General features: G+C 45.3%; 1 protein-coding gene across 1 annotated transcript in view; it reads right to left on the bottom strand.

Annotated features, from left to right (window-relative positions):
• FAM234B (family with sequence similarity 234 member B) overlaps positions 1–22,299 on the bottom strand; it is a 307,484-nt gene that overhangs the window by 104,435 nt on the left and 180,750 nt on the right. The window contains exon 7 of the mRNA XM_086957605.1: positions 2,862–3,003. Within this exon, the coding sequence (XP_086813731.1) occupies positions 2,862–3,003 (142 nt within the window). The remainder of the gene's footprint in view (positions 1–2,861; positions 3,004–22,299) is intronic.

Here is a 22,299-nt window from a genome sequence, read left to right as displayed (position 1 = left end):
TGTTTGGGTCTGCACAAGCAGGAAGAGTTGAGGCGACTCTGATGGGGCGCGTTCGCAGTGTTTTTTTTCTTTTTTTCTCACACTGATCCTCCACATGATCGCAGGCCTGGGAAGTGTGGTGATACGCATGTGCCACTAGAGGCATGTGTACTCTTCTCTAGAGCAGCGCATCTCGCTGGCAGGCAACACTTCCTCGCACAAGTTGGAACGTCCCTGCAGGTTATGCATTTTCTTCCTTTAGTTTTAGCCATTCTTACTATCTTAACAATGCAGTTCTTATCTTAGTATTAGATATTTTTCTACACAATGTTTGCCTAATGTATCCAGGGGTGTGGCTAAGGATAGGCACAAACGCCTGTGAGCAGACTTACTCATTTATTAAACTTTGACTGTTTTTTGAGGTCTTACGCTTGTATGAGTAAAACTCAATTAGTCGGAATTCTGATTGATTACTCTTGAGTTTATTAAATTCTTTTTCTGACAAAAGATATTCATCACTGTCCAACACGTGTTTCACAACAAGTCGCTTGCTCAGGGCCATATAGTGTACATTTCATAATTGTCAAAAGGTTGCTAAAATGTGGATGAAGAGGATATATTTCCAATATGTTTGTCATAAATTGTGAGGATAAATAAGAATCTGTGTATACACTAGTAGTATTCATCCGAAAAGCCCAATTCATTATTGCAGCACGATTGCCGCAAAACAGGATTGGAGGGGGCTGTGAACCATACCTGTAATTATGAAATGTGCGTAAAGATGGGATATGGGATACAACAGTAATTGAAATTTCACCTGGACCCACTGCATCAAAGGATCTAGCTTTTTGGCTGAACTCAATCATTTCAGCAGATGGGGGCATATTCACTATTTATATGAAAGCAAGCAGCCTCACCAATCAGCGATTGAGCAAAGGTGTTAGTGTTTGGAACAGATAATTTAGATATATATTGCACCCACAATTCATTGCTAATTATAATTGGGGTGGCATTAATTCTAGTGAAACTGGCCTCAGCAATCAATTTCAAGAAACATCTAAAGTTCTTGGAAACAGCAGCCACCCTGTAGACAATCCATTATTGGTAAGTATACGTTTTTTTTGTAAGGACTCTTTGGCTGTTCTTTTGTTTTTCAGGAAGCTAAATATTTGGCCGTTATAGTAAGGTAGTACTGAAATTGGTGACTGATCAGCCAATTTATTTTCCTGGTGAGATTTTGTTCGAGCCAGTGGAACTTTTTCAAGGATTTAATCTTTAAACAATTAGATCCTAACTTTTTCTCATGCAAGAAAGACTTCATATGCAGCTTGAACTTTATAAAAGGATTTACATTAGGACACGCCACAGCAATAGCCTTTATTAGCTTTACACTTAAGGGCTCTACTTTCCCAACATCTCAGTAAGTACGTTCATTATCCATTACCTCCATTCAGATTCCATAAACTTGTTTTTACTAGCGACAAATCAATATAAAAAGATGCAATTTTATGGTCACTCCGAGAATTATCTACAACATGGAAACTGAACGAAGCTCAAATGTAAAATAAAATAACAATCAAGTGTAGAGGAGCCCTGAATACATCTGTGGGCATAATGTGCTGGAATATCACCATTAACTCTACAATAATTGATAATTATACAATCATTGTCTCTCAAAATTACCCCATTTCTTCAGGTAAGTCAATGTCTGCATTACAGAGACTGACCGACAAAGGCTTTCCCTCCTTTTCCTAATCATACAAGTAACTCAGTGTCATTAATGGAGAAGGTACTTGGACGACAGAACATCCATATTATGGAAAATCCAGGACACATGTCATAAAAACAGAAGGGTTTGGTTTCAGCTGTTGCTGTTTCTCTGCTCTCTCACGGAGCTAGAAGTAGGAGTCTTACTCTGTTGGCGCTCTACAGTGTCACTGATCTATCCTTCCGGGATGGTCACCCCCCATGACAATGCCACCGTTGGTTAGGAGGAATGGTCGTCCCTGTTCTGATGTGCCTCTCATGTCACATCGGATATTCTGCGATCAATGCTGCTTTTGAGTCTTCCCTCACTCAGCAGGCAGTGGTACAATGTGCAAGTAATCAACATTCTTGCACTGTTTTATTGGCTAACAAAGCTCAAAGTCTGGGAATAATGCCCACTTGAAGGGTCTTAATGCATTTCTTTAGAAAACTCCAAAACCCAGTTAGTCTGTGGAGCTGCACAACAGTACCCAATGCACTTGAGGATTTGCTAGCATTACACTGAAGGTGCAGTAGGAGATGGTTTACTAGTAGGTAGTTCAATAATAGTCAATGCACATGTTTTTCAAAAGGTCTAAATATGTTCCTATGGCATTCACAAATAAATATACACTGAGCCTGAGCATCATATGATTCAACTTTCCAAGGCGCATAGCCTTTCTGACAACTATGCACTTTATCTAATTCACAACTTCGCAATATTTGAGTTTACACACACACACACACATGCACGCACACAGTGAACAACTGTGTGCAATTCCTCATGTACAACTCCCATACTTCTGTGCACATCGACAGTTTGAACAAAACCCCCAGCTGAGAGAGAGAAAGAGAGAGAGAGTGTGTGTGTGCGTGTGTGTGTGCGTGTGTGTGCGTGTGCGTGTGTGTGTGTGGGTGTGTGTGTGTGTGTTAGTTATTCTTAGCAATGGAAATAGCTGTTCAATACAAGGGTGGGGCGTGAACAGAATGGGAACTTGGAAGTGTCCAGACGATGCCCTCTACCATCAAAAGCTTTTATGGCTTCATCATAGAAAGTGTCTGAATTAACAGCTTACCGTTGATATGGCCCTACTTCTGCTTACGGGAGCCGCCATACTGTAAAGAGGGCACTATACCTGTAAATATTAATCGATTCAGAAACATTGCCAAATCTCCTCTTCTCCCAGTCCTGGTCTTGCGTCGTCAGCACAGGTGGAATAGCATCCCGATTTTTGGCTTGTGCATAGATATCTCTGACAGCAACAGCCTGGACATTTCCTAAACAGGACAAAACACAAAAACAAAATATCTTGGTGCTTGTAACACAGCAAACGGGTGCACACAGAGCCAGTGGAGACAACATTGGTTACAACTTTTAGAAAGGTAGCGGGTGCAGTCACAAGTTCACATAGGGATTCAGCTTCAAAGGCATAGAATATATTCCGACTGAGTAAGATATATACATATATATCAGGGTGCTGGAGCGATTCGGTCATTGAGACCAAGGTTCAGGTCGGACACAGGCTGATGTTCCACAGTGGCAAGAGATTACTGACTTGACATCACACCAAAATCACAGCACTTTGATTACGCTTCAGACAGGAGACTTCCCAACCTGAGAAAAAATCCAGAGCAGTGGCAGGTCTCAAAGATAAAAAAACATAAAAGCCTCAGATAGCACGACTTGAGAACACACCACTGAGATGATAAAGGCTTTTCTTCATAGCGTGGGTATGGATGCCCTGACTAGGGCTCAGAGACCTAATTGAGAAGGGAATGGTCTCACCAGGGGTGGCAGAGCGAATCAGATTAAGGCTTCAAATAGAATAGGATCCAACTTGGAAGAAAAGTTATACAAGATGTTGGGCTCAGTGTCACTGACAGGGCACAAACCTCCATATTCATATTTAGGGGGTCGCGCTGACTTGACACCATAAAGACTGAAGTGGAAGGCTTTAGAGACTCTGAGAGGATGAAACGCTGAGGCAAATGATGAGCTGCCTAGAGAAAATAGTGATATTTGGAGGTGGGCCCTGCTTCACTGACGTGGGTGTTCCAACTACATCTTCAGATTGGTAAGTGAACTTAAAATGAGGGAGAGAGGGTGGCACGTCCGAACACTGTAGTGAAGCAGAAAACCTCAGCTGATTATCCAGACAGCAGACATGCTAACTTGAAACCAGAGAAGGAAGTTTTCTGGAGTACGGCTATAGAGACAGAGAATACCCAGATTCCGCCGGAAAAGGTGTGCGACCGTGCCTTTTGACGGTCTCTTGTCTGATATAGAACTTTCCCCCACTGAGCTTGAAACTATGACAGCACAACATAGGTGCTTCATGTTTTAATGATGTCCGTCATGCAAGCAAAATGCTTTGCTGGCAAAAGGGTGCATCCTTTGTCTAACATTACCCAAAGTTGAGAAGGTCTACTACCCTCTTTTAAACCAGAAAACTGTGAGGCTGAAGGATGGGGGTAACCCGATTTGAGCACAGGTGTAGCGGCCTTTTTACCTCTAACTCGGCAGGGAAAGTAACCTACAACACCCATTATTTATTTTTACTTATTTATTTAAACAGTTTTATTTAGCGATGGCAAGACCCAAGGGTATCAGAGCGCTTTACGGGAGAAGGACAAGATCGAATAATATAATAATAAGCTCAAACAGAAAAGGAAAGGCAAGATATGAAAACAAAAAAGTAAAGGACAATAGATATAAATCAAAGGTATAGGCAGTAAACATTAAGAACCAATCAGGGCATTGGATGACTGTGTAAGTGGGATAGGCCAGAGTCGAAGGGAGAGGGAATAGGGGTAAGGTGGGGATTAGGGAGGGAGAAAGAAGAGGAGAGAACAAGAAGGGGAATGAGGTGAGTGCAAGTGCACAGGAGGAAAGAGGTAGATGTGGGGAGCTAAGCAGGGGTGGTGGGTCAGGTAAGAAGCAGAGAGGAAACATGGTAGCATAAGTGGCAGGTTAGGAAACACCTGGGAGGTAAACAGGACCCCAATATTTGAGAAGGTGTCGTTTGAGATCTTTTTTGAAGATGAAGTATGAGGGGTTGCAACATAGATCTTTGGGGAGAGAGTTCCAAATGTTGGGAGCATTACAGGAGAAAGAGCGTGCTTGGGTCGATTTCTTTTTAACCAAGGGAGGGACCAGTATGAGGGAATTGGAGCTTCTCAATTCTCTGGTGCAGCCGGCTTTGTGAAGTTTTTGGGAGAGATACAGCGGGGTTTGAGGATGCAAGGCTTTATGTGTAATGCAGGTGTTCTTGTAGAGGGGTCTGCCATCCAGGGGAAGCCATTGGAGATCCTTGAGGATGGGAGAGATGTGATCCCGCCTCTTAGAATCAGAGATAAACCAGGCCGCGCGGTGAAGGGCTGACTTGATTGGGGCTAGGTGGACTTTAGGTGTACCTAAGAGCAAAGCGTTGCCGTAGTCGAGTCTGGAGAGTACTACTGATTGAACAACAGATTTAAAGTTATCAACAGGGATGAAGGGTTTGATTTTTTTTGAGGTGAAGAATTGAAAAGAGAGCTCCTTTGGAAGCGTTTTTTATGTGAGGGGAAAGGCTGATGTTTTGGTCAATGCTAATTCCGAGAGATTTGACTGAGCTAGAGATGGAAAGGGAGCAGTTGAGAGCATTAAGGTCAGAAAGCCAGTGTTGAATGGGGAGCCGGTTATTTTTAGGGGCAAAGAGAATGACTTCAGTTTTTTTAGGGTTGAGTTTCCGGTGATTGTGATGGAACCATAGATGAATCTTAGTCAGGGTGTTGTTGAGGTGCAGGATGTCTGAATGGGATTTGATTTTACAGTAAAGTTGGGTATCATCTGCATAGAGGTGGTAGTTGACACCTGCTTTCTTTAGAATGAGGGTGAAGGCCTCCGTGAAGTGGTTAAATAGAGAAGGAGAGAGAATAGACCCCTGGGGAACATCCAGGCATAGGTTTAGAGAAGCAACTGCTGATTTTGATTTGTTGGGATCTGTGCTGGAAGAAGGAAGTGAACCATTCAAGAACGGGACCATTGAGGCCAAACCGGGGTAGAGTGGTTGACAGTATCGAAGGCAGCAGAAAGGATGAGAAGGGAAGCCTCCCCCTTGTCGAGGGAGTGATGGATGTCATCAACAATGTTGAGCATTGCAGTTTCAGTGCTACAACCCTTTCGGAAACCTGACTGTAATACATCCAGAAGTCAAAATGAGCCAATGTGTGTCAAGTTGGAGCAGGACGCATTTTTCAAGGGCTTTAGAGAGAAGAGGTAGATTAGAGATGGGGCGTAGATTGTTAAGGTCGTTAGGGTCAGCTGTAGCATTTTTAAGGATGGGTGAGATTTGGCCGAACAGGAAGGAAACAGGGACACAACCCGTAGCCAGGGAGGAGTTGATGATGGCAGTCCAATAAGGAGTGATGATATGCTTTAGGTCTTGAATGATGGTGCTTCCTTGTGAGCCTGATATCCAAATACTATCTGTCCATGGTCCCACATATATGCCTGGTGGGTTGGGAATAGACATTACCATCTTGCCACCCAGAACAATGCCCAGTAACTGAATCAAAGCCCCCCTCTCTGGAAACAATATATTTTGTGCAGGACTTTACCTATCAATAAGGGACATTTGAAGAGAGATTCTGTTTCATCAGGCTGTGAGGGGTGGAGGCAGGGTGGTGAACAGGCGGACAAGATCCGGTTTGGCCCAGGTGCCCATTAAGGTATCTGTTAGGGCCTCTTTGAATGGGAGGAGTGGTGCTGAAGAAGCCTTCTCAGACTGCAGGACTTCTATGAGAACATTAGCTTTTACCTTTACTGAACCCAGTTGGAGGTCAAGAACATCCACAGCCCTCCTAATGGCTGCATATATAAGGAAAAACAATGGTTCCTGTGGATTGATAAGATACCTTTGTAATAAAGGAGGCAACATTGCAATATTTCAGAGGATAACTCAATGACAGAGGGCGAAAGAACCACTAACACAGGAGAATCCATGTAACATTTTTATACAATTTTAGACTAAAAGCAATATAAACATAATTTGAAAATCGAAAAAACATTAGTGCATTGTGTCCCAAGTGAGAACGAGAACCCAAAGTTAAGTGACAGTGTGAATTTCTATATACAAGGTTTCCACAATTTTTTAAGTCGACCATTAACAAGAATAACTCTATGTATACAGCAGCAATATGCAATGACATGTGCTGTGTAATGGTTCACTTCTTCTGTGTGTCGACTGCGTTTCGACCCTATAGTCAGTGTAGGGTCTCTTCAGGACTAGCGATGAAGGGACATCTGAGGATGTAACTGGGCAGTCTCGTAAATTGTGTGCCACACGTGGAAAAATAGAAGGGGAGCTATAATTAATAGAGGTATTGTCTATGTCCGAGAGAAAGTCCCTCACTTTCTGCAGAAAAAACGATTGAAAAGTGTTGCAGTTGATAGAATCACCAGCTGGTTTCTGCTCTGACTTTTGGCTGAGTTCCTTCAGGATTCTGAAGGTCTCTTTCTGTCTGTTTGCCGCTGTAGTGATTCTAGTCTCATAATATTCAGCTTTAGTGGTCATGATGCATTTTTTGTATGAGTTGAGTAGGGTCTTGTAATTTTGTAACAGCCTGAAAGTGCAAGAAGAGCAAGCGCTAGTGCAGGTACGTTTAAAAGAACTAAAATGCGGCACAATAAAATCAATTAGCAAGAATTTAAAAGAAGTTTTCCCAATTTTCACAATGCGATCGCGTGTGAGGTCAGGCAGCCGCCTACTCACCGCAATCCCTTCAGCGCACTCTGACACATCGGTCTTGGGTCGTGGTCACACGCCGTGCGGATACATCACCAACATGATGCGATGACAGGAACCGCAGGCCTTGAAACCGGGCATCCTTCGTGCACCTTCAGAGTCGAAGACTCAAAAAAGAAGTCGACGAAAGTCGAGAAAAGGTTAGTCAAAAAATGACTGAGATATCGCTCTTTCCGGATCTGCGCTGGTTGGCGTGGAAAAAGAAAGAACCGACGTCAACCCGCGAGGGCGGTGTAAGTAGCTTCCACAACGTCATCCCAGCGACCATGACGACAGACGGGGAGCCGACCAACACCACCTTCCGACGCAAAGAGGTGCTGCTGACAAACAAACTTTCCGGAGCCAGTCTGACGTCTGGGGGTAGTTCTAAGGTAAGGAATCTAGAACTAACGTGTTTCTTTCGGATGTCCGGTTTATCTATATTTGTAGCATGGTTACGTATTTGCATGCATTTAAATCAAATGGTGGCACATTGTGTAGATCTATGGCCTGCAGGGTTGCAAACAGTTGCTTATAAACAGACTAATCGTGACAATAACTCCTTGTATGATCCACCATGCATGTATTCTAAATATAATAATCTCACGCTCTAAGGAGGGTTAAAAACACTCTCTGAATGTAAAAGGAATTTCCTGAGCAACATGTCTGCACTTAATAACCAGCTCTGGTCAGGAAGCTCCTGCCCGGGCTTCCAAATGTCAGCACCATAAAATCTCTGTCTCTGCTTACAGTGTGGAAGGGTTGGGCAAGCCCCCTCACTCCCCCTTTATTTCTTCGCCTGTCACTTCCCCGTTGCCCAGGAAGAACAAACTGCTGGGGTGACAAAGGAAGGGCGCACGGTAAAAGGGGATGGGTGCTCCTGGGATCATATCCTGTGACTCTTATGCAAATCACTTAATCTCTCAGGTGCTAAATTGTTATACAGATATGTTTCAAAAGTAAAAGGCAAAACTTCATGGAAAAATAGGTCCACCATAGCGGATTTTAACAGTATGGGGGATGCTGGCTGCAGTGGCTACCAGCATATCTTCCCATAGGAAGATGATAGGACATAAACGCCTAGTATCCCTGAACTCAGAATTTAATAACACACCTTTTAGGAAAGGTTTATTTTTGAATCCTGTGTTTGAGAACAGCACTTTTAGAAAGTGGCTGTTCTCTTGTCTGCCCTTTCTGTGTGCCTTGGCCTGTTTGTGTATTGACTGTCTGGTTTGAAGGTGACAGGGGCTGGGGATTACTGAGTCAGCCCTAGGCTGAATGACTGCATTGCAACTTGAGTGGTGGGAGGAGATAGCACCTGGGCCTGAATAGGGCTGTGCCTGCCTTCCACAATGCTGGCTCCACCTCCTGCTGTGCGGCTGACGACCCTGCCCCTCACTCAGAAAGGAAAGGAGGAGCCAGGAAAACAAAGTGCTCAAGGAACACCCAGAACTGATTCAGACCGTGCTCAGGGCACACTTACACAAAGAGAACAAAGACTTTTAGGGGTATAAGTACAGGACAAAGTGCTCAAGGAACACCCAAAACTGGTTTAGACCGGGCTCAGGTCCCACTTACACAAAGAGAACAAAGACTTTTAGGGGTATTACACAAAGAGAACAAAGACTTTTAGGGGTATAAGTACAGGACAAAGTGCTCAAGGAACACCCAAAACTGGTTTAGACCGGGCTCAGGTCCCACATACACAAAGAGAACAAAGACTTTTAGGGGTATAAGTACAGGACCCCTGACAACAGGAAATTAGATCATCCTGGAATCGAGAAGGAACCTCTGCCAAGGAGAAAGCTGAAACTGAAGAAGGAAGATTGTCCTACTGTTGCTATGCTGGATTGCCCTGCTGTTGCTTTGCTGCCAAGGAGAGGGGAAGGACTTTGCTTTGTGCTGTGTCCTCTTGCTTGAAGGAATCTCCAAGGGCGTGAGAAAAGCTGGCTCCCTGTTTTGAAGTCCCAGGAACATAGGGACTTCACCCTCAGCTTCCCCTGAGCTGTACTGAGAGAGTTCTGTCCTTCCTGGAGTGTGGGGCCCATGTGTTGTGCCTCTGGAAGTTGTACCTGTGTTGGGAAGCTGGAAACCAAGCTTTAAAGACTTTGCTACAGAAAAGTTATTGCATCGCTCGCTGCGGAGCGCATCCCCGACAGTGCGAGGAAATTCCCGCCGCTACGAAGGCCGAGATCGCCGCAGCGCCTGTTGCCGCTGCCAGAGCTGTCGCATCCTTCATTTGCAGGACGCACCAGACCGGTGCGGGAAGACTAACATCGCTGCGAGTGTCGTCGCAGAGCCTGTCGTTGCTGGGTGAGATCGCCGCACCGCTTGCTTGCGGACCGCATCACGTCACTGCAAACATTGTCGCAGAGCCATCGCATCGAGGAGCTGCGAGAGAGAACGTTCCGCTGGATTGCGCATCGTTGCTCGGAGATCGCCGCATCCCCTACGAGATCATCGCATCGTACCTTTGCGAGAACAAACTTCCTACAGAACCCACGCACCAGAATCCATACAAGTGGCCTTCCTCCCCATACAGACCAGATTCGTCGCAACATGCCCACTTTTGTCGCATCGCCTCCCCAAGGTCTCAGGAGCAACGCATCGCTCGTTTTCCACCGCACCAGCTTCTGGAACTTTGTCGCAACTAATGGTACTGTTGGCTAAACGTTTCGCAACTGTGAACTTTTCACGCAACAGTGGATTATTTTTATCGCAACCTTAATAACTCTTTCGCAACCATATTCTTGAGCTGTGTATGTTGGATTTTTGTCATTTTGGTCTTGTGTAGTTTAAATTAAATACCTTTATTTTTCTAAAATGTTGTGGAGTCAGTTTGTGGTGTTTTCACTGTGTTACTGTGAGTGTTAGTACAAATACTTTACACATTGCCTTCTGATTAGCCTTGACTGCTCGTGCCAAGCCTTCTGATTAGCCTTGACTGCTCGTGCCAAGCTACCTAGAGGGAGAGCAGGGGTTATCTCAGAGGGTTTCCTCCATACCCTGACTAGAAGCAAGGGTCCCTATTTGGACAGTGGTACCTACCCCTGCCAACTAGAGACCCCCAGTTCTAACAGGGTAAGACTGTAGCCAGCAGACAAGCTTGTTACATATAGCGATGGCCTAATAGAAAATCCAAGTCTTGATACAGCTGTGTAAGGAAATGCCCCTTTTTGAATGATAACCACCAAGTTTTTGGACTGATGATGCTGGTTTTTAGACTATGAACAGACCTCTGTGCCAGTGCTTTTGACCCTTAAAAGGTATATGTTTGATTGGGTCACTAGTATATACTATTAGGGGTACTCAAGGCCTGTAAGTTAAAGAGTCTTGGGTGGACTGCAGCACTTACTTGCCACCACAAGCGTGAAAAAGCTAAGTATGTTTCCAAGCCGGCATTGTTGGCTGGCAGAGCAACTTTAAACTGCTAACTCAACTTTGCCATTTATAGTGAACGGTAAAGCCCAAACCTTCACTTTTAATATTTATAAAAGTCACCCCTAAGGCAGACCTACTGTGCCCCAAATGCAGAGTGTATTATATTAAAAGGTTTGACATGCAGTTTTTAACTTTACAAGTTATTGTTTTGACTGTGGCAAGGCCAGCACCTCCATTGGAGAGAACAGAGTTACACGCTTACAACTAAGCAGTGCTAACTTCTGAATGGCACTACTTCATACGATCCTTCAAGGTATCAAAAGAATTGTTTCATTAAATCCGACTTGAAGCTAAAGACACATTTAATTTAACTTTTGCACATGTGGTAAGTAGCCACTTTGATGCCCAAAGTTTTCCAGGGACTGTTTAGGATTACTGGCTACGAGACAGCCTTCTGCCTTCCTGGGGAGGGAGGTGTGAACGACTCTCAGGAAAGAACACAAAGGACCTTCTGTTGGCAGAGGTGTGACTTCTCCCTAGCAGGAAGGCCAAAACGGTGTGGAGCTCAAAAGTCAACCTTCAAAGGGGAAGCCGATTTTGAAGGGCAAATGGTGGACACACAATAGACAAGTGCTGCACGTTTGTTTTTGCAGACAGGTTAGCATCGAGGACGTAGCAGGGAAGGCCATTGTCAAACCTTTTTCAGTGCAGCCTCCACACAGCCACACCTTGGGGGGGGGGGGGGGGGGGGGGTGCTCCACAAACCAGGAGAGAAGTCCTGCTGTCTTGGGAGTGGGCAGAATAGTGCATTATGGGATAACTAGAGGTCATACTTCAGAGGAAGTCATCACTAGGTGGGAAAGGACCTGACAGCCTTAGTAGAAGCCACATCCCCCTGAGGGCACTAACTGGGCATAGAAATGGCACCCAGACTTCAGATCAAGTCTGTACTTACGAATGAACTGAAGAAGGTCTGCCCTACTGTTCCCTGGACTCAGCAAAGGCTGCACTAAGACCACACAGCACCCGCTGCTCCTTGGGCTAGCAAAGAGGACTATGTCTGTGGTGCCCTGCTTGTGGAAGTCATCCCGAGCCTTTAGACAGAAGAAGTGACTTCTAGAGTCAACTCAACTGCACTTTATTCAGTTACCATAACCCTCAAAGCATGCATAAAAATAATAATTCAAGGCCACAATAACAAAAACACACTATGCATATGCATTAGGCATTATATAAAATGGACAGTTAGCTGTCCGACGCCAAAAACTTTATACAGGGACAAAAATTAAAAACCACATTAATAAAAGACACAAAACATTACTCAAAAATAAACAGATAGTGCTTCCTGCTTCCTGTGTGACAGTAACCACTGTTGCCCTATATGTGCAAACTCACCTGTAGGAGCTAAAAACACTAAAATATATCATGCTACTTAAAACAGTGTAACTATGCCCAGTTAGTCAAACAAACCAGAAGAAATTGACATACGGCTGCACAAAGTGCAAAAACCTTAAAATACAAGTAATACAATTGCCTGGATAGGTAAAGATAGCAATACAGATTTGTAAAGTGCAAAAAGGCATATTAATACCTGAACAAACATCGCTATGCGGGTACCAGGGTGAATCTAATAGCTTCTGCCCCAGTTATTAATACAGTGGCAATGTAAGGAGCTCATTCTGCGTGTGTAGGACATTTAATAAGAAACGGCTCACAGCAAATACTATCAGGCCGGAGGTGTCAGTTTTTAAAATCTTGCAAGCAACTACATAACAGGTAACCCCCAGGTCCAAACACACAGGACGTATCCACTTGTGGCGGATACCAGGATATGCTGGTCAGGAGAACAAAATATGTTTCTCTGACTCAGGAACCGTGCCACAAGCTGGACACAGACCAGAGATCTGTCCTTTGCACCATATGTTTGTGAGCCCTTTAACAGGAAAATTGCCCAATCAAAAGCGAGCATACAGGCTTTTAGATAATGGAGGTGCAATAGTATCTGAGAACAGCACAAAGTGTGGGTTAGTCTTTGTGAGAAGTTGGCCTGATATGTGATGTCCACTATTCTAGTGGGCACCCTGTATCAGTCCAAACAACCCTTATGGTGATGGTTGTAAAGTCAACCTTATAGACCAGCTATCCTAGTGGTAGCATGGACAAATCAGTCTTAGGCCAAAACTTCAGAGAGCATGTGAAGCCAGCTGTTTTACCATATGTAACCCCTTGAATACCAAATGAAAGGACACCACACAGGTTATATATAAAATATATATGTATTTATTACTAACACAACCCCTCTACACTCTTTATGAGGTCAGAGGCACAAGCACATAACAAGATACTTAATTATCATACAATAAGTTGCACAAAATACAGTCGAGCCCTAGGGGCGTTCCAAACCATATACTAAAAAAGTGGTATAAGAACCACGTCACGAACAAGGAGTAGGCCTAGGGCCCAGGGAATCGCTCGGGCTACACTGAACTACCAAAGGTTAGGAAGCAGGAGGCCCACGGGAAGCGTGTGCAGTGTCTTAACACACACACGCGAGTTACCATAGGGATACAATGGGAACGTAAGAGTTAGAAACTAGTTGATTTAGGACACTTCCGGATGGACTAGGAGAAAGCTACTCAAAAATCGGACACTTGGATAGTCAATACCCGCAGGAGCACCGGAGTACTCGCATTACCTCACCCACAGGAGCTGGGTGCATAGGTGTCAAGTTGTATCTGGTTTCGTCGCTGAATCCTATGGAGACCTGTGAAAAGATGCAGTAGGCGACCAGGAGAGAAGTGTCCGGTTGAATCCAAGGGCGGATCGAGGATGAAGAGTACCTGAAAGCAGAGGGGACAGAGTCTGGGTCACTAGCCAGTGACCAGGAAGGAACCAGGAAGGACGCGGACGACACCCAGCTAGTGGTCTCATTGGCGCAGGAGGTCGGCACGCCAATGTCAGGCGGACTCAGAGAGTGCCTAGTGGAGGTAAAGAGATGGATGTCTTCTTCATCTCTCAAACTGAATGGAGATAAAACGGAGCTGATGCTCCTGGGCCCCTCCGACCCCAGTTTCTTCAACTCGCTGTGGCCCCCCTGTCTAGGCACCCCTCCTACACCAAAGGACAATATCAAGAGCCTCTGGGTGTGGCTGGACAGATCACTTTCATTCAACATCCAGGCTACTAAACTCTCGGCTACCTGTTTTGGCCTTCTTAGAATGTTAAAAAAAAATCTCCCCATTCTACCTTTGGAAGCTAAGCAGGTAGTCATTCAGGGTCTGATACAGTCCCGCCTTGATTTTAACAACGTTCTTTATCTCGGTGCTCCAGATTACACCCTACGCAGACTTCAGACAGTGCAGAACTGTGCGGCCCGCACGCTGCTCCAGCTTCCTCGCAGGCAATCAGTGAGAGCTGGTCTGATCAGCCTACATTGGCTGCCAGTGCGTCAGCGAATCCTCTTCAAGGCCATGTGCATCGCCCATCAGGCCTTCTGGGACACAGGTCCTATGATCACCCGCGATTTAGTCACCCATTACCACCCAAGCAGAAACCTCCGCTCAAGCCAGGCCTTTATGGCCTCTGCCCCAGGAATAAAAAAGACCAGGTCGGGCGGCAGGACGTTCACCCACAATGCATCCAAGACCTGGAACACCCTTCCCCTTCATCTCAGAGCTAACCTCAATCCCTCCTCGTTCCGCAAGCAGTTAAAAACATTCCTATTTCACTCCCCGCAGTAATTTCTTTTTCTGTTCAGCCATCCCACCAGGCCACCTCTGTCGGTTCCTCAGCGCTTGGACGCCCCCGGGCAACAATTCGCGCTCTATAAATTTACCAAATACAAAATACAGGAACCAGGTGATGTCGTGAAGCAACCAGGTGATGTCGTGAAGCAATCAGGTGATGTCGTGAAGCTTGTCTCTGCAGCCACGTGGACAAGGAGGCGTCGATGATGACCAGGAGCTGGATACGGACTGTCCCACGAAGGATCTCGCTGTTGGCGGGGTCGGCTTCCGGATTGGAGTCAACAAGCCTTGGCAAAGGCAACCCATGCAGGAATCGAAGATGGCTTCTGTTGCAGACCAGCAAGGTCTGGGCGGCTTCTCCTTTTCAGGGAAGCAGGGGCCAGCCTGGAGCAACCAGGCAAGCGGTGTAAATTCAAAGGTTCGTCGTCACAGAGGCCACTAGCCAACGGGCAAGTGACCGGACAGACGCGTTGAGCACAAAAGTACCATCAGGCCCCAAGCGGCACTCGTGGAGTGTGGAGGGCTGCGCGTCGGTGCAGAAGGTGCTCGGGGCTGGGGCTTCTCAATCCCCAATGCACAACTTCGAGGGTGCCTCAGAAGCTGCCCAAGTAGCAATGAGCAAGTTTTCCAAGATGGCCGGTCCCACGTCTCTCGTCGACTCCACGGGTCTCAGCTTTGCTGTGGCTGTGGATTGTGGTTAAAGAAGTCTGGAAGTCCAGTTCTTGTCGGGCTCTGTGCTCGGGCTCCGGTGGGAGCGTCGACGACAAAGCAAACCGCAGATCGCTGGATGGTGCCTGTTTGCACAGGGTGGTCACTCCTTGACCACAAGGGAGATTCTTCAGTCTTCTAGTTGCAGTAGAATGTCGAAGGTCCAGAGTTTCATTTCAAGTTTCAGTTCAGGATAAATCTAAAGTCTCTAGACTCAGCTCCTAGCTTTATACGAATTAAAGGGGTTGGATTACCTGCTAGGTCCCTCCTATGGGTGGGACCAGGGAAGGGGGTGGTTACACCCCTTTCCATTTGTCCAGTTTCGCGCCAGAGCTGGGGCTGGAATGCCCCAGCAACTGGTTTCAACCGGACTATGCATGGAGCACCTTGTGTGCCCCAGGCAGTGTCTCATTTCATTCAGCCCTCCCTGCCCCAATACACTATGGCCTGTCTGGGGTGGTGCTAGCACCTCCAAAGGCAGGAAACCTATTGTCCAAGCCTCCCTCGCTGGAAGGACCAACAGCAGGATGTCAGACTTGTGTCTGTGGCAGCAGCAGCATCCATTTTGTGATGCTGAGGCTCTGGTTAACTTTAACCGGGATTACCAGGAACAACATGTCTTCTCCCTCTAGAAGGGTGGAACGCTACCCCCGCCGCCAGAACTGGAGAGGGGGTAGTATTCCGAAGCGTATGACACCTTACATGACATGTTTTGATAAAGCCAAACCAAAGTTAGCATTAACCGCGAGGATAATAATGCACTTAAGAGTATATGGTATGGCTATATCATAGAACAGTTATAAGGACATGGTCCCGAAAGCTGCAGACAGGCTCAGCTCATGCTAGAGCCTCATCTCACATAAAACCAAGCACTCTGCCTTCAGGATTGTTAAGGCCTGACATAGGAGTGACTTACAGGTGCATATGTTTCTATATATAAGGTTAGATATAGGAATACTATATCTAAGCAAGGGGTGATTACACGACCTTGCCCAAGCTGAGTGATCAGCCAGTTGTGTCAATGTGGATGGCCAGCCAGGGGTGGCATAATACATGCTGCTGCCCCTGGAAGGCCTTGAATGCACCTATGCCCTGGGTACCTAAGGTACACTATCCAGGGGCTCACAAAGGAGACCCAATTCCCAATTGGATATGTACCTATAGTACATGGTATGAATTTAGAGAGAGAACAGCTGGGCTGTGGGTCTGATCAGCAGGCCCACAGCCACACTAAAGTCGAAAAACCAGTAAAGCAAAGCAAAAAGTGGGGGTGACCATAGGAAGCAGACCCTACTCTCCTACAGTCTTAAACTCAGGAAATTGATTAATTAAATGCCTTCTTTATTCTATTCATAACATTGTACACAGACAAATGCCCAGTATTGGGTATCTTGGGCCAAGAACTCAGCCTTACAAATGCTTTCTGGGTTATCCCATGGTTTAGCTAAGCTTAACTTCAAGAGCCAACTCGATACAAACTTAAGCCAGGTTAAATTCAGCGCATTGGTCTTACCTTGTAATTCCCTAAGAGAATCCCTATACTCGGTCAACTCTGCTGTGGACCACATATGTATCCAATGAGTCAGGGGCTTTGGTTTCACCATATCAGAAATTCTGTTGGTTCCTACATTTAAAAAAAAGGGGTAATAAAGGAAGTACTAATCTGAACTGAAATAAGATTTCTGAGAAAATTGCTCTCTGCTGTGTCTAGTTTCTGAAGATCAACATAACACCCATAGTTCTGTGTCATGAAGGGCAGCACTTTGCACCTTGGCACAGTAGACTTCAAGAGCGGGAGATATTTAACAAAAGAAAGTTCTATTGTGCATGCATAAGCTTGCTTTAGATCTAAGTTGAACTAGCAAATAACTCTTGTTGAGTTGGAGGTCCAACCTAAACTTATCAGACAGATTTACCCCCAGATATTTAAAACATTAGACCCCTTCCAAAAGTTCATTACCTGCCCTTGCAGCACATTTTCTGACAGATCCAGCCCCTACTGCCATAAACTTTGTTTTTGATGAGTTCAACCAAGTCCTCTAACTCTACAAAACCTGACTAAGTCAACAACTAGTTTAGGAGGCCCACAGGAGTCTTGAAAATAAGGAGTTAGTTGTTGGCAAACAGAAGAATTGGGACCTTTTTGCCGTTTAAAACAGGCAAGCCGTTGAGGCATACCATTAGCTCGTTAACTACATCATTAATGTACAGTGTGAATAGAGTGGGAGCTAGAAACCACCCCTGGCGTACACAGTGCAGAATAGGGATGCCATTTGTTAGTTCACCTTTGTCGCCCCTTCGCACTTAAGCATAATTTCTCTCATGCAATCTGGCGATAAGATTAATCACATTTCCAGGAACTCCCATCTCACCTAGAACCCTCCATAGTTTCCCCTGTGGAACAAGATCAAATGCATCTAGTGTGAAATTAAGGGACATTAAGCTCTATTATCATTTGTTAGACCTGGCATCTTTTGGCGTGATTCCCCTGTCTTTTTTGCTTTCTGACCTCCTGGTTTTGACTCTGTTTTTGCTGGCTTAGTGTCCCTGCACACTTTCTCACTGCTGTTTAGTGTTAAAGTGCAAGTGCTCCTTTTGTAAATTTGATTTCGGATTGGTGTTTCCATGATTGTCATATTTGATTTACTGGTAAGTACCTAGTAAAGTGCACTGGGAGTGCCAGGGATTGTAAATGAAATGCTACTAGTAGGCCTGCAGCACTGATTGTGTCACCCACAGAAGTAGCCCGGTAAAGGTATTTCAGACCTGCCACTGCAGTGTCTGCGCACAGTTTTTACTGCCATATCGACTTGGCAAGTGCACCCACTCACCAAGCCCTAACCTTTCTTTTATTACATGCAAGTCACCCCTAAAGTACACCCAAGGTACCCCTATGGGCAGGGTGCAGTGATTGTGAAAGTTAAGACATGCCCTGGTGTGTGTGACATGTCTTGATAGTGAACTACGGTGCAATTCATTTTTCACTGTTGGTTTGTTCTTCACTGTTGAAAGGCTATCTGTCCCATAGGATGGAATGGGTCATACTCTAACATTTTACAAGCATATCTTTCCATTGGGACAATATAGAGAAATGGGGTCTAGAATGTCTGAACTCAGAATGTAGAAATGCATCTTTTAGTAAAGATGATTTTTATGTTATGTGTTTGAAAATACCAATTTTAAAAAGTAGGTCTTTTTTTGCTTAGCCATCTTGTGAGCCTCTGCTGGGTTATGGATTGACTATCTGGCTTTGGAGTGACAGGGGCTTGCTATGTGCATTCTCTTCAGACAGCCACCAGGGTGTTAGAGGTGCGTCCTGCCTTTACTGGATGAGTCAGACTGGGCTGAATAGACCTGGGCCACATTTAGAGTAGTGGAAGGAGATTTCCTTGCACCTGAATGGGCTTGGTCTGCTTTGGCCAATGCTGTCTCCAGCTCCTGCTGGGAAGCTGCGGCAGAGAGGACCAAACTGGTTTGGTCTAAACACAGACACTCTCTGCCCAAGAGAAGAAAGAGAAATGCAGTATGAATATTGGGGCCCAGGCCCCAGAACTTTAAGACTGGCTTGGATTAAGGAACCAGCCAAGAAGAAAAGCTGAAAGAACTGCCAATGGAGTACTGCCTCTTTGCGTGTTATTGCTTTGCTGGGTTGGCCTGCAGTCGCTGCTTCTGCCTTGGGAATTGAAAGGACTGGACTGATCTTTACGATCTTCAAGGGCTTGAAATAGAGCTTGCCTACTGTTCACAAAATCTCAGGGACAGCAAAGACTTCACTTAACTCTGGGTACAGCCTCTGAAACCATGAGTTTCAGTTGCCACAGAGGGGGAAAGCAGCCGACACAGTCACCGATGCCGCTGCAGGCTCCATGTCCTGAAGGCACCACAGAGGGCACTGCCACACTTCACATCACAGCCCTGGTCTCACAGATGACTGCCGCTGCCACAAGCCGCTGCTTGCACTGCGATCTATGGGCACCACACTCCGCACCGCCTTTGTTCGCTCTTGCTGCCCTGGTCTGACCGACCGCGACACCCTGGACCGCACCTGGGTTTGGAGGCACCTCTCGCAAGTTACATGACGCACCGCCCCATCCCACACTGCAGTCTGGGCATCCAGCTCCCATCAACCGGGACTGTCGCACTTGACCGGTCAGCACCACCATGAGAAAGTCTCATTCTTGCCAACGCCACTGGATGATCGTCACCGAGCCGCTGCTTGCACAGCGACTTTAGGGCACCAAAAGCTGCACTGCTACACTACACATCGCAAGAGCGACTGTTGCCATGATTAGCCCACATCGACTCAGTCGACCGGAACCAAAGGTACTGTTTACAAGTCTACTGACACTAACGCCGGTCTTTACCGAGGCAGTCAGCCGGAACTGTTGGATTCTGTTGTTTTCAGCATCTCAATAGCACCAGGCGGAGCTACCGACTTCAAAGAACAGCATACTTGCAAAGTACCTATTTTTGATTACTATATGTTGGTCTTTTATCGTTTTGGTCTTGTTTGCACAGATAAATATTGGTTATTTTTCTAAAACTGGTGCGGTGTCCTTCTGTAGTGTTCACACTGTATTACTGTTGGTTTAGTGCAAATGCTTCACACACAGCCTCTGAGATAAGCCTGACTGCTCGCTTGTTCCAAGCTACCAAGGGGGTGAGCGGGGGTTATTTTAGGAGCGTATACCCCCTTATCCTGACTAGAAGGAAGGGCCCTAATTTGGACAAAGGTGCAAACCATTGCCAAGTCGAGATCCCTATTTCCAACATCATTTGATTCAACAGCATGTAAAAGATATTGCCAATGATTTTCCTCTCAATCATTCTTAGCTCTCATAAGTGCTGTTTTGTAATCCTGCCTGGCCTCTAAAATCTCTTATTTCGTTTTTTCAAAGGGCGGCACCCAATAACCCAGGGACCTGGGTAGAATAGAAATTAAAGGCACAAATGGTCCTCATGGTAAAGTGAAGCCTTGACTTCCACTGCAGAAGTTTCTTAAATAACCCTTCTTACAAGTAAGGATTATTTATACAATTAATGCATTTTATTATTCTTTCAGCTAGTTATCTCAAAATCAAGTAATATCAAATATTGTATAAATGTGCTCCAATGGCACAGTAAAAACTGATAAGGTAAACAAATAGTGCACTGGTGCTATATACAATACTGAATACATGTGACTGAAAGGGATAATGAGATTTTAATGAAGGCACTTGTTTTGCAAGTGCCAAGATCCACATTTATATTAAAAATAGTCCACATTTGAAAATTGTCGACGTTTCAAACCGCAAGGCCAAATGAATTAGAATAAAGTCATCATCAGGACAGAAGATTGAAATAAAAACCAGAAGAACTGTGGCAGTAGTCCCACAATTCCAACGAGTATTTAACTCAATGAATGTGTCAATCCTCCAGCTAGTACTGAAAATAACCGGTCACGAGGTAAGTGTCTGAATAAGCTGGATAGGGAATTGTGGATGTATCAAATTACCCACGTGTTCAATAATAGAAGTGGCGTCTGTAAACATTCAAGACAACCAGATGCCGAAAAAATGCAGTTGGAGGGATCAGGATTGATCTGCAGAGTATAGCATGCCTGGCTGGGGACTCCTGCCAGGCGTGTTACCCTGTACATGTAGTGTGTTTATTACAAGGTGAGGTCTCACAACCACAAAATATAATGAACTGCTTTCCCCCACAGGGTGTTACCTTGCAATGACTATCATGTACAGTTCTGGTTGGGTCCCTGAAAATGGAAAGCATGTGTCTTAATCTGCTCCGCATAACTCCGGCCTCCAATGGCCTCTTAAAACATTTGTATCTGAACCATGTAGAGGGTTCATACCATCAGAACACGGGAGCTTATGCAGAAAATTTGTGAAACTCAAACCATACCCCTCTTTGGAATTGCACATAGAGGAAATTCTACCGTACCAGGCCAAAACACTTTTATAAAATTCAATTTCGGTACTTTGGGACTTAAGAGTTTCATGTGCAAGTGGAAAACTTGTGTGGCCAATAATGTGTGCAATGTGTGTTTTAATAATGCAACTGAAAATATTGAGCATGTTTTATTCTTCTGCCTGGCACATCAGTATGCCAGACGGAAACTGATTCATCCTTTATGTCTTAGGGATTATTTGCTCGCTTTGAGAGTTTAGAAATCTGACACAGCTACTCAGACCGTGTTTTGCATAAGCAGATTTCTGCTTGGTGTTTGGATACAAAGAAAGGGGTTGGGGATCGATTTCAACAAACTGGTATTTAAGAAGCATTTTGTACTTGTGTACCACAAGTTCTGATTGTGTTAATTCTGCATTTTAAATGATTATGATATTTGTTGTATAGGTCATGTGTTTGAATTGTACGATATTGTATCCAATGTTTTTTTTATTGTGTGTGTTTTTAGGGTAATACCCCAAAATAAACATATTTGAATGAATGAATGAATGAACATGCCTTCAGTCTGGGTCAAGCTGACGTCGGTTATGGTCTGGGGTCTGAGTCGGTACTCGAATTCACCTCCAGCATCGGCACTAGTATCGGTGAAGGACGGACCAGAATGGGTTTCAGAGATGGGTTTAGGTCTACACTGGAGTTGATGCTGAACCCATGAAGGGTGCAATGGGTCAGGTGGCGCAGAGGACAGATCGAATGGGGGTAATCAGTCTGAGGGCAACTGTGCATCCTTGAGCACCATAGGGAGCCTGGTAAATCATGTACGGTATGGCCTTTTTGACGTCACCGATGTCCCAGGGAACTTGAGACACATCGGGATCAGCTGTGGGATGAGCTCCTCAATCTGAGGTCGGGAGAGAGATCGGCTGGCACCTGGAATTTCTTATGGTGTCCGGCCCTGAACACTACAATCTATCACAAAGATCTAAGATTAGTGATAAAGAGCCTGTGGCAAAATAAAGGCCTAGCACAAAACATTCCAGTCCCCAAATTAGAGGTGCTATATAATCATA

This window comes from Lissotriton vulgaris, chromosome 1_1 (assembly GCF_964263255.1).
Source record: "Lissotriton vulgaris chromosome 1_1, aLisVul1.2, whole genome shotgun sequence".
In the NCBI taxonomy this organism is placed as follows: Eukaryota; Metazoa; Chordata; class Amphibia; order Caudata; family Salamandridae; genus Lissotriton; species Lissotriton vulgaris.
This window is presented reverse-complemented; position numbering and strand designations above follow the sequence as displayed.